The following is a 13,195-nucleotide window of genomic DNA, read 5'->3' as shown; positions in this document are numbered from 1 at the left end:
AATTATGAGGAATATTTATTATTCCAGTGTTTATTTATTTATTAAGAGCACTAACAACATGCATATTACACGTTTTTAAATATAGCACACACAGACACAAAAAGATGGACTGATATGCACGTCAATTACAAGTGCACATAGCGTTGACATAGCGTCATGTAACCTTAATTTGACAAAAAATTTAACTCACCGATAAGTTTTCGGTGAGTTTTTTCCTAAAAGCTGTAATGGATGTTGTCAGTGTTGTCTCTCCATTACGATTGCGTTACAAAAAGCAACAGTAAATAATTGTTTATTGGGTACTTTAAAATAGCTTGATGAACTGCTGTACCGATCTCAATGAAATTTGGCATCGAAACAATCTAGGAAACAGGAGCGAACACTTCTATTTTTACATATTCAAGAACCCACACACTGAAAGAGTTGGAACTGCTTAAGAGAAGCCCATGTCCAGCACTGGATTGGCTTACGATGAAATAACTTAATAAGGAAATCTCCCATGAAAGTGACAACCCTACCAAAATCCAATCCATTACATTGAAATTTCACTCTTGTAGCACAAATTTAAAATTCAAATTCCCATAAAACAAACAATGCGCATCAGCAGGATGAAGACAGAAATAAAAACTGTTTGTATTACCGTTTCCGGCGGGTCCAGGGTTCGAACCCGGACACGTGGTGGATATTACGGGGAAATAATCCAATAAAAATAGTCTTACATGATTGGATTACGACGTGGTGCGTTACGGTTTGTCTGTTTATTGGTTTATTAATACGTGAATGGATCACGTTTACTTATTAATAAACAGATGATACGCGTGATGCGGTGTTAGCCTAGTGGTAAGGACTTCGGGTTCACTTTTCGGCCGGGTTCAAATACCAGCTGCTACCTCTAACTTTTCTAAGCTATCCGTGTTTTAAGTAATTGAAATATCACGTGCCTAACGGTGAAGGAAAACATCTTGAGGAAACCGGCATGCCTGAGAATTTTCCATAATTTTCTCAAAGGCGGGTGGTCTTACCTGGTAAGTGATGATGCAGTCTGAGATGGTAGCGGGCTAAACTGTTAGGGAGTATGGCAGTTATTATACCCATTCCCTTAATCGGTTTCTATGCGACGTCATACCGGAACGCTAAAGCGCTTAGTGGCATCTTTGTCGGCAGAGTGGTAACTAGCTAGCTAGTAACAGAATAAAATTTCCATTCGCCTGTCATCGAACCCGTGTCAATTTAGAACCACAGCCCTCACCGCTGTGTTAAAAGAGGTCGTCATAAAATGCCATACAGTTAGTTATAACACTCCGAAACGTATCAATTGTCCTCTTTCGGTACCATATAAACCGTAGTTAAGATTCACGCAATCGAATAAGTAAACGTAAGCAGAAAATCACACCAGATGCGAAACACGAAATTACACTGTGTTCTCACGTCGACATGATGACATAAGATAAATATTATCAACAAGTTTGATACACTAAATATTATATCGTATGTTTGACTTTTACAAATCTTACTCCGAATAAGGGTACCTACGAACGGAGTTCACACGGTCTAACCTTTAATCAATTTAAATGAAAACTTATTTCATGAAGTTGTGAAAGCTTTTCATAATCACTTGACCGATGAAATTACATTAGGAATTTTTTAAATGTTTCATCGTCTTTGGTCATCATTAAAAAAAACGTGTGTGTACTTATGTACACGCGTTAGAAGTTACACTCCTTTGGCGTAATAAGAATAAAATTAAAAATCTTTTCAAAAATGACATCCTTATTCTACGTTTGTAGAGAAAGGTTAAAACGCATTATCCGTTAGTTAGTAAAATAAAGTTTATTTAAATATCACAAAACATATATTTCTATATAATTAAAGAATTTTGACTTACATTTTAATAAACATAAATAAATTTGGAATACTAACAGACTCATTATCGGACAACCAACATTAAAATTTGAGTTTTATGTACAATTAAATCACCGGAAAGCGCCCGCAGACTTTGACAATTGAAAGTGTACACTGTCAAACCTTATAACTAACTTCATCGGTTTTTTGTGACGGTGTGAGCGCGCATCGTTACAGCCACAATGACAACACACATTTTTAATTTTTAACAAAACACAATTCTAAAACATTGTATCACAAACTGTATTCTCATGAGTGCGAGGTTTTAACAATTGAATGGTATGTAGACTGTAGACTGTAGACGGCCTTATTACATAACGTTGTCAATACACGTTAAATTACTTGACATACGATGATAGAATGTGATAAGATGTGATAAGATATCTCGTTACATCCTCGGTTATAAAGCTAAGGTGCTTACTGGATGTTTAATGTTTTTGTTATTGTATAGGATTTTGATTTATTTCCGACTTTAAAAACTAAGGAGACCTCAATTCGATTTTATAATATACTATCTGTTGTCCGCGTTCTTGGTCCGCTTTTGTTACTATGTTTTACAAAAGGATAAAAAGTAGCCTGAATTACTCTCCGTCCTTTCAACTAACTCTATGCCCAAAATGAAGTTGATTGATTGCTTGTGCGAAGGCAACACAAAAAAATAAACAGTAATAATTATATTTTGAGTCATTAAAATTTCTATAGAACCATAGACTTTTATATGACCGCGTAAGAGCAGGTAATTGAACAAAAAAGTTGGCATCATTGGTGCTAAATATTAACAGAGCACCATTTAGGCGCACGAGATAACCTTGTATTGCTGTCTTGACAGTAAGATTTACTTGAATACAAGAAGCGATCCCTGTTCTGCCAGTAGGCATTTTCGAATACCTCTAAACAAGGTAATATCCAAAATAGGAAGTAGTTTATAATCAGTCCATAGTATTCTCATAGAGAGCGCTAATTAATTTGTATTTTATATATATGTATGTTAAACCCTTAGGTCTTTATGGATTCAAATGACACTTCAAATGACAGCATCTTTCAAATGTCAGGATGTGAAAAAACACTGCGTAACTACTCCATCGTTAAATCGTATATTAAACAAGTTGTGTGGCTTAACTTATCATTTTTCTTGCTTGATAGAGTTAAAAAAGTAGAAACTGAAAATCCAGGTCTCTGATTGGAAGAAATTTCAAGCGCTTACCATAGAGACAGGAAGTGGATGCGCTCCACCGTTGGGGTAGGGGTACGGAGCCATCAGATAGCCCATGTTGAAGCTCGCTGCTGGATGCGGTTCAAATTTACCTGCGGGACAGAAAGAAAAATAATGTTAGGCACTGAAGACAGTAAAGAAGAGAAGAACGAGAGAAAGATGAAAAAGAAAAGAGAGGAAATACTCCGTTCCGTGCAGACCTGGCAGATACGAGGGAGTTATTTTAGTCCATGCGAGTCGTACACACCATTAGGCAGAAATCCGAAGGGATTTATTCCTGTTTATAAAAAAGGGGAACTGAAGACATACATCATTACAGGGCACAAGTCTCCTTTCAGAATGAGAAGGGTCTACGCCGTGTCGAAGCCACGCTGGCCACTTGCGCATTGATTTTGAGAACACATAATAATGCATCGATATTTTGCTAATCAAACTAGACGACTTTGTACAGATAGTGAGTATTGTGGGTGTGAAGCACGAGGAAAATTGCGTTAACTCATTAAGTAGGTGTAATTTTGAGCTGCTGGTTGTACCACTTTGGGCGCACTGATTGAACCAGATCCATTAGTACTAAGTTTGACTACTTATAAACAAGATCTATTGAATTTTTGCAGAATCACTAGAGCAACGAAGCAGATGGAAGTCGATACGTCGATATTTTGTCAAAGAGCCTAGACAGTGTTGCACAGACAATAAGCGTGTGGTGGGTGTGAAGCAGACGGAAAATTGCGTCGACTCATTCAGTACATGTAATTGTGCGCTACTGTTTGTCTCTGGATGAACTGATTGTCTCAGCTCAATTTTTGTAGTATTAGCCAGTATGAACTCCGCTCATGGTAACGTCTGGAGCAACGAAGCACAATCGATGTATCGATACGTCGACTTTTTGTCAACATGCCTAGACAACATTGCACAGAAAGGGTGGTGGGCGTAAAGCAGACGGCGAATTGCGTCTACTCATTTAGTACATGTAATTGTGCGCTACTGTTCATCTCTGGGGAAACTGATTGTACCTGATCTATTTGTGTAGTATTAGCCAGTATGAACTCCGCTCATGCTAACGTCTGGAGCAACGAAACACAATCGATGTATCGATACGTCGACCTTTTGTCAACATGCCTTGACAACATTGCACCGAAAGGGTGGTGGGCGTGAAGCAGACTGCAAATTGCATCGACTCATTTAGTCCATGCAATTGTGCGCTACTGTTTGTCTCTGGGTGAACTGGTTAAATCAGATTTTTTTGTACTAGCTCTAGCTATTAGTAAAAAAGATCTAATAATGTATTTTAGTATGCTCGTCTCTAGAGGGACGAAGCATATCGATGTATCGATACGTCCATATTTTGACAAAAAGCCTAAACAACGTTGCACATAAAGTGAGTGTATTGTGGGCGTGAAGCAGACGGCAAATTGCGTCGAGTCATTTAGTACGTGTAATTGTGCGCTACTGTTCTCCGGACAAACTGGTTCTACCGGATCCATCTGTAGTACTAGCTATAGTTGCATACGAACTAGATCTACTGTCTTTGAGTAGGTTAGCACTGTTAGATAGATAAATAAAATCTTCATTGCGCAGATAACAGAAAAAACAAGAGATTAAATAAGTAACCAAACTTGAAAAATTAAAAATAATACGCAAATGCGGAATTGAATATCAGTCATATATCTTCAGTATCCTCGGTCACGTAAGCATGCTCTATTGCGGACCCCGAGGTCCTGGGATCTATTCTCGAGTTGGGTTAAGAATTGAGTTTTTCTATCCATTCAGTACCATTTCCGTGCCTCGTAAAACACGTTAAGCCAATTTTGCAGATAATTAACAAAAAAAACTAAAACCTATACCTACTTATAATAAAACTGTAACTAGAAGATTTCTGTACATTTAATATATTTTGAAAATTTTAACCGGAAATGCTTTATAGTCGATACTGAGTCCAAAACAGATTTTTATTTAATTTTTGTTTTTCTGTCTGTCTAGGCATCACGTGTAAAGTACTGAACGGATTTAAATAAAATTGGCATATTGGTATCTGGTCTTCTGGTGATTTCAATTTTGGTTATCTCGTATCTCACGACGCTTGCGACAGGCACTGACTGGTGGCAGGTAGGTGACTTTTCCATACAATAAATAAACAAAAGTGACGTTTGACAGCAGTGATTGCAAGATTTACACCGGTCGCAAGCCTGTCGTGAGATAGGTAATTTCCCTGCGGAACCCAGCATCGCAACATTGCTGTTTAGAGGCACAAATAAAGAGGCGAGCTCTGTCACAAAAAGCACTACTACTACTAAACACGCACTACTGTCTGGTGCGTTTATCATCTAAAATCCTCTATCCCATGTGTGAAAATATCTGTGTCCAGTACTGGGACATTAATAAGATGAGTGCTGAAACTTCTTCGGTAGATTGTTACCAAGCCACAGTGGCGTGCATAGAGGGTATGCACAGGGTATGCAGATGATAAAAAATGAAGAAAATCTCCAGTATGAGTTATAAATACTTGAGGGTAGGCTTTTTATAACTCTTACAATGCCTATCCTTAAGTTTGCCCCTCTATGCACGCCACTGCTTAGCCATGGCCGCAGCCTCCCACCAAACCAGAACCAGAAACTATAAATTCTCAAATTGCCCCTACCGGAAACCGATCCCGGAATCTTCCATTTATAAAACCGCATTGCTTAGCCCTGGGCTTGGAAGATCATCGAAATAAAGAACTACTTGCAATTCCAACTAAAGCTGTAAATAGAGTTGGAGCATGCGAAAAGTCGGCTGCTAACTTTTTTAGGTGCAGGTGGACATCGAATCGGTAATTATTATAATTAAAGTTATTAAAAAAATTAATTAGGTAGTTCTAGCTATCTGGAAATAATATGTCCTATAACGTAAATATATGCGTACGATTAATTGGCACATTAAAGAGTCTTTGCATACTTTTGGATTATATATTTTTTATCATAACGAACTACACTTGTATTCAAAAAACATTAATGTAAAGGGTCGATTTCAACGTTCGATTACAAAACGAAGTTCATTAAAATTCCACCAAATCTAGTGAGCCTCTGTAATAAGATCGGGTATTAAGGCATAAGAATAACAATAATTATAGTTTTTATTTCATCAAAAGTACATTTTTTTTCCTTAAATTACTCTGAATGTCCCGTGTCTAGGGGGTCATTGTCAACCCAAATGTGTATCGAAATTAGACAAAAAACAAAGAGAATAATTATTCAGAATTTTACATTTTCAACGTTCAATGCTGATTAACTTTTATTCTGAGATCAATATTATTAGAGAAATAACTGTACAAAGTTGTCATCAAAATACGCAGTGACAACCAGCTATGTGCTAGGCTGTGTGCATTTATGTTTAAATGAGGTTATGATTACACAATAAAGAAGAATTCTGGAAGTGATTGCTTTATGAGATGTAGACTTAACAATTATTCATTGTAAAGTCAACATCTCCTGAGGATGCTCCGGTTTCGGAGCGAAACGTGCATTACATACATTTCCAAAGATCTGTCTGTGGTCTGTTTTTGGCGGACTATAGCAAGTTGAGCTTAATTTTCATAATAAGAATATATCTATCTATTTATCTATTAAAGCAATTATAAGTCAACTACTTATTTTAGTGACTTAGTCAGTTTACTTATCCACCCGATATCAAGTTAATGAAGATGAATAAAGCGGGGAAATTAGAGTTCCGGCCTCGCGGGGTGATCGAGTTCGATTCCCGGCACTCACCCCTAATTTTTCGGAGTTATATACGTTTTTGATTTAAGGAATTGAAAACATCAGTTGCTTTAAATGCCTGAAATCTCCATAATGGTCCCAAAGGCGTATGACTGCTACCAACCCGCACTTGGTAAGTGGTAGGAAGGCTTAAACCCTCATTTTGAGAGAAGACCCATACCTCGTAGTGGACCAGTAATGGGTTGATAAAGATGATGATGATAAATAAAGTCGAAAAATGAAAAAGAAACAATGGTGTTTTCAAATAAATTAAATCGTATCAACAAAAACATTACGATTTCGACGTTATCTTGGAATTGCGACGTTGATCGAGCTTGCGAGCTCTAACAACCACATAAATGCATTAATTTCGGTGACATAGGTATTTTATTGAAGTAATCATATGATTAAGAATTAATTTTGTTACCTCTGAAGTGGACAAATTAGGTTTTGCATAACAATCACACTGTTATCTTACAACATTTATAATCGTCATCATATCATCACATCGACCCATTACCAGCCCACTACAGGGCACGGGTCTCCTACAACGAGAAGGTAACCCCTTCTCATTGTGGGAGGAGACCCGGGGGAGAACCGCACTGGGCCGTAGTCTACTATGGCCCAGTGCGGATTGGTGGATTACACACCTTTGAGACCATTATGGAGAACTCTCAAGTATGCAGTTTTCCTCACGATGTTTTCCTTCACCGTCCAAGCAATCAATATTTCAATTGCTTAGAACTCACATAACTTGGAAAAGTTGGACGTGCGTGCTGGGATTCGAACTGGCCCCCTTGAAAGTGAAGTCGAGGTCCAGCTGGGCTATCAACGCTCTTTGAGTTTGTTACGCCTTCACGTTATAACCTAACTGTTATATATAACACGCCATAATTTAACACCGGGTTATCGTGAAATGTCCAATTGTCTTCTGTAAAGTCTCCCAGCGACACGTTTTATATCGTCTACCGGTTCGGGGTTGTCATTCCAGCACCTTGGGACCACAATGTCCATCGGTTCTCCGAGCTATGTGCTATTGGCTGTTTAGCATCGCGACTAGTTATGCCACGTTTTTGGTATTCTTGAACTCCAGGCTCATAGCTCTTTCCATCGCCCGCTAATTTTGATTAGAACAATGATTATCTCAGTATTGTTATTTATATACATAAGCAAAATTTTGGTGTAATTCTCAGAAATTTACAAGGATATCGTCAATTATACATTATTATCGCCGTTATTATCATATTTTTTGATAAATGTTATCATTATTTGGCATTGTTGTACGTCATAGCATTGTTTTATAATATAGCCAATACTAGCTCTTACCTATAACTTTAACTGCCGTTGGTTAGTGGCTAGCATGTCCTATTGTAAACTACGAGGACATGGGTTAGAATCCCGGGTTGGGCCTAAAATTGTTAGTTTCCGATTTTCATGTTATGAAATTTTCAGTATTTATAGGTAGCTATACCTTGTTTGAAAATGGCAAATTCAAATTAAAAAATGTTTTATTCATGTAGACCTTATCACAGGCACTTATGAAGCGTTCATACAATTAACATGTTACACTAATGCTAGTGATGGTGATAACTGCATTCGTTAACTTAAAACTAAAGCTGGGTTCCAAACGCGCCCTGGTCTAAGAAGAGAGCCCACAACAAACTTTTTTTGTTATCACCATCTCACAGTCGCGTTAATGTTGAGCTAAGAAGTTAGAGCAATTCATACCCAAGTTTTTTTATCATACAGGTAATCCTTAACATTATAATAATGGCTTTGCCTATTAGCGTTCCTAAAGGGGCATATTTAACTTTACGGTCCCGTTTAATAATTGTCGTACCAAGATACAAAAGAAAAAACAGCATAACTATTCCAGCGTTTATTAGCAAGAGTCCTCTTAGGGGAGAGGACTCATGTGTGAATTCTTAACGGACCTGAAATGGTTCATAGAGACAGTCATAGAGTCACTAAACATTACAACGTCACTCGTAAAATAACTCTACCATAAAACGGCGTTGCCTATAAAATCTATACTCAGTAATATTTCTCGGAATGCCTTCCGCGGTGGGTCCTAAGCCTAAACAAATATTGACTGCCCTGTGTAATGTGAGGTAACGACATGTGTACACACGTTTTTGTGTGTTTGTGTGCGTTGTGAAAGCCACACCGATCTACGGGAGGTGCTACTGGCTATATATGTTGCCCTAGTACGAAATTGCACCAGTCGCTAGTCCGATGGTTTTCGAGCATCAAAACGATATAATTTTGTCAGAGCAAAATTGACTTAAACTGCTTGTTTTAAAGTAGTTTATTCCTTGTCTACACACTGGAATCGGAGTGGTGGGTCTATGCTCTGGATCTATGATTCGAGGCGTGTGCCCAACAATACAAAGATATAAGGCTGATATTCCAGTAGATTATTTATGGCAGACCAACAGTGGCGTGCACTAAAAATATGCACAAAAGCACTGCCTACCCTAAAATTGAAATATAGCAAATCTAGGAGGCATTTGACATTTTATGCAATTTTCCTCCTGTATGCATACCCTGGTAAGAAACCCAGTGCACGCCACTGCAGACCAAGTATGTTAAAGCTTAACCGATCCACACGAGGTGCGGCTGGTTATATGGCACCAAAATAACTGGTGGCCAAAATCAATTCTAAATATGAATGCTAATAAACCACTTACAATCCATCATTTCATCAACTTTTAGCCTTTCTAATTTTTTTTTTAAATTTAAAAAACAATTACAATTGTATATACTTAATATTTAACGATTGTTTTTTTTCTTCGACATACTTTTCACTAAAAAGTATTTAAGACATAATAAAAGGTTAACCATAGGTTACGAGTTTCTACCTCTCGTACTACGGGTAGCTGGTAAAGAAATTATTACATTTAACGTGTGTTAATACATATAGTATATTTTTAGTGTACCCACGAGAGAGATATATAAGTCGTGTCAATGAAAAAGAGTACTGTCGGTATTACCGATTGGACGTATTTACAAGTGTCACGTTGGTCTAGTAGTAAACATGTTTACCGATGGATTAAGATGTCCCGAGTTCGATACACTGTCAATAGTATTTTGCACTGTTCCCAACCCGTGCCTAAAACAACACGCTTAAATAAGCTGCGATTTCGGTTTTGACTAAGAGACAATTTTTTAAGCCCACCATCTCGCATTGTAGCTGTGTGGCCAGTTGAGGCCAAGAAAGAGGGAACATTGATTAATGGCTTGAGGATAATGTTAACCTGTACCTTATACAAACGTACACGTGTATGTTGTTTTATCTTTTTTCACGCAGCAACGGACCAATGGGGGTTTTTTTTTAAATTAAAATAGCCAAGGTGTCTGAGAGTAACACCAATATAATTAGATTTGAAACATTAAAAAAATCACAATTTTACGAACACAGTTTTCAGATTTAAATAAATATTGGAATACCCTATGCAGCCTAAGCAAATAATAGGGCCGGGGCGCCGTTATTTAAAGTGACCGCAAAATTACGGAATGATACAATATCCGGTCCGGAACGAAACTGGCCCGCCCAGGCTGTGAAAAATTCTTTGGATGGAAACATCGATGAGACTTGCAAAACTACGAAGTTGAAGGACCAGATTTTTTTTCGCAACTTATGTATACATTTTTAGTGTTTTTGTTATTTCTTGTTTTGACTTCTAATTTGCGCAATAAAGACTTTATCTATCTATCTATCTGTCTAATATAATCAATCCTTTAATATTAATAATTTTCGTATTTTTTTTCTTAAAATTTCATCATTTGCAGCCTCTCAGCGTCCCACAGCTGGGCACAGGTTTCTTCTCTCATCGCAGAGAGGTATAAAGCACAGACCTATGTGATTTGGTGGTACAAGTATCAGCTCAGTTAGTTGTATACATACTTTATAAGTGTGTTTATTTGTCGTTACGTTACGCCCTAACTAAGCAACCGAACTACTTGAATTTTGGCATAGAGTTAGTTGAAAGGACGGAGAGTAACATAGGCTTCTTTATGTACCAGGAAAACAAATGGTTCCCACAGGATTTGTAAAAATCCGTTATAAACTCGGACGAAAGACAATAGCCAGTTTAATATATAGTGGAACTTAGATATCTCCCACAACACACGGTTGGCGGCAGTGGCGTGCATAGAGGGTATGCACATATTTTTATACTAAAATGTTAGCCCGCCCCGCCCCGCTCCTCACCTGAATTTTTCCACCGGATTTGTAAAAATCCGTAGTAAGCGTGGACGTAAAGACAACATCCAAGTATAATTAAAATAAAACGCATAAGTTTTTACACAATGTAGAAAGTGATTGATGCGGTGCCTCCAGACACTGACAGGTCTGCCTACAAGGCAATTACCGTCTTTATAGATAAGAAAACCTATCAAGAACCTGTTACCTTTGATATATTGTTCACAATGTTACCCTACTTGACATAGTACTGTTTGGGGTTAAAGAAACGATTCAAGGAATGCACGAACATACTGGCGCTTTTTATAGTCCTAAATTACAGACCAGTTGGTCCACCTGATGGTAAATGGAAAACCATCGCCTATAACCAGAGCAGCTCTTCGCAAGACATGCAAGAACCGAGTCCTACAACCTTCCATAAAGTGTCCATAAAGCTGAGGTGTTCGGCATCATGTGCCTACAACTACACTGGCAACAGTGGCGTGCACAGAGTTTTTACCAGTGTATGCTTAAAGAAGGACGATGCCATAAAATGGAAAAATCCTTCGCATTTATGAGTTATACAAAAATGTTAGGGTAGGCAGAGCTTTTGCGCATGCATGAAGTGCACGCCACTGGAACACAGCACTGCTGCTTGCCGGCAGAAATTAGCATGATAGTTAGATAGATCTTTATTTGCATAATACACACGTTAACATAGATCAGATCATCATTGAAATATTAATTACGAAGTCATAGTTTATTGCCATTAGCTGGCGTCAAATATTACAAACCATTGGTTGCATGGCGGTAGTACTTCCCCGAACGAGCTCTCACAAAAAGCTCCATCTACTACTAAAAAGGCTCCTAAGATAATGCTACGGATAGTTTAAGTAACAACGTCGTGTCTATTGTATAAATAATATAAATATACTATGAGAATACACACATCGCCACCTAGCCCCAAAGTAAGCTTAGCTTGTGTTATGGGTACTAAGATGACTCATGAATATTTTAATGAATAATATACATAAATACTTTTAATATACATATAAACATCCAGACACTGAAAAACATCCACGTTCATCACAGTAACATTTTCGGAATCGAAGAGAATCAAACCCACGGCCTTCGACTCAGAAAGCAGGGTCGCTGCCCTTTGCGCCATTCGGACGTCCAATCGGCCGCTGTGTTTGTTCACTTACTATTAACAAAAAACCTAAATACCTAGGATTGACCTTGTAATTTAAAATCTCAACTTTTAATATCGATATGTTCCGGGGCGACAGGTTAAGAAAGCGAAGGACTATCCTAGACGAGTCCAGCAACAACACTTTCTGCATCTTTGCTGCCAGTGAGCTACCACGGAACCCCAGCCACCTTGGTGTGCTAGGCTAACTGGTATTAAACCATTCGCAAATATCACGATAAAGATTGTTTCAGTGGACTCCACGTGCCACAGGCGGTAACCTCGTGAGCTATATCAAGATATTTACGCTTTTTTCTCGGTCTCCGCTCTCACGAGATTGTCATCATACGGAATCTTTATGTACACCAAAACACCCTAGACTGTGCCCGGTCCATTATCACAATATTATTATTATTATTTATTAATATTATTATTATATATACGTAAGCTTGCAGGTCTAAAAGCTATATTAGCACATCTATATCACACCTCATTCTAAATGGTAATCTGAATAAGTAACGTAACCAAGCAGAAATTTGTCAACGGCTGGGTGTACGGAAAAAATATTTTTAGTTTATGCTTACACCTTTAAATTAGGACCCGTAATGTATATTTTGTGTGATGAGTTAATAAATAAATAATAAAAATAATAATTACCTAGCCTCCGTCCGGCCATTATGAGGCTAATAAATGATTGATTTCAGCCTATATACATAAGCTTAAAACTTACGAGTCCATCAATCCGCACTGGGCCAGCGTAGTGGACTAAGGCTTTACCCCTCCTCATTGTGTGTTTGTGTGTGTCCCTTGCCCTGTAGTGGGCCGGTAATGGGTTGATGTGATGATGACATAAGCACGCTTATATCACACCTAGCCTCCGCCCGGTCGTCACTTGCGCCGGTGTAAAAAGCTCGTTAAACGACCACGCCGCTTAATTGTGAACGCATATCAAGTTCCAATTAGAACTTGGCTAT

At 38.0% G+C, this 13,195-nt stretch overlaps 1 protein-coding gene across 5 annotated transcripts in view; it reads right to left on the bottom strand.

Annotated features, from left to right (window-relative positions):
• Nucleotides 1-13,195, bottom strand: part of LOC120634662 (protein pangolin, isoforms A/H/I/S) — a 240,640-nt gene that overhangs the window by 118,302 nt on the left and 109,143 nt on the right. For all 5 annotated transcript variants that reach the window (XM_039905399.1, XM_039905398.1, XM_039905394.1 and 2 more), the window contains exon 4: nucleotides 3,107-3,207. In XM_039905399.1, coding sequence (XP_039761333.1) covers nucleotides 3,107-3,207 — 101 coding nt within the window. The remainder of the gene's footprint in view (nucleotides 1-3,106; nucleotides 3,208-13,195) is intronic.

The sequence above is a fragment of the Pararge aegeria genome, chromosome 24, assembly GCF_905163445.1.
Source record: "Pararge aegeria chromosome 24, ilParAegt1.1, whole genome shotgun sequence".
Taxonomy (NCBI): domain Eukaryota; kingdom Metazoa; phylum Arthropoda; class Insecta; order Lepidoptera; family Nymphalidae; genus Pararge; species Pararge aegeria.
Note: the sequence above shows the minus strand (reverse complement) of the source record. Positions and strands in the feature narration are given on the sequence as shown.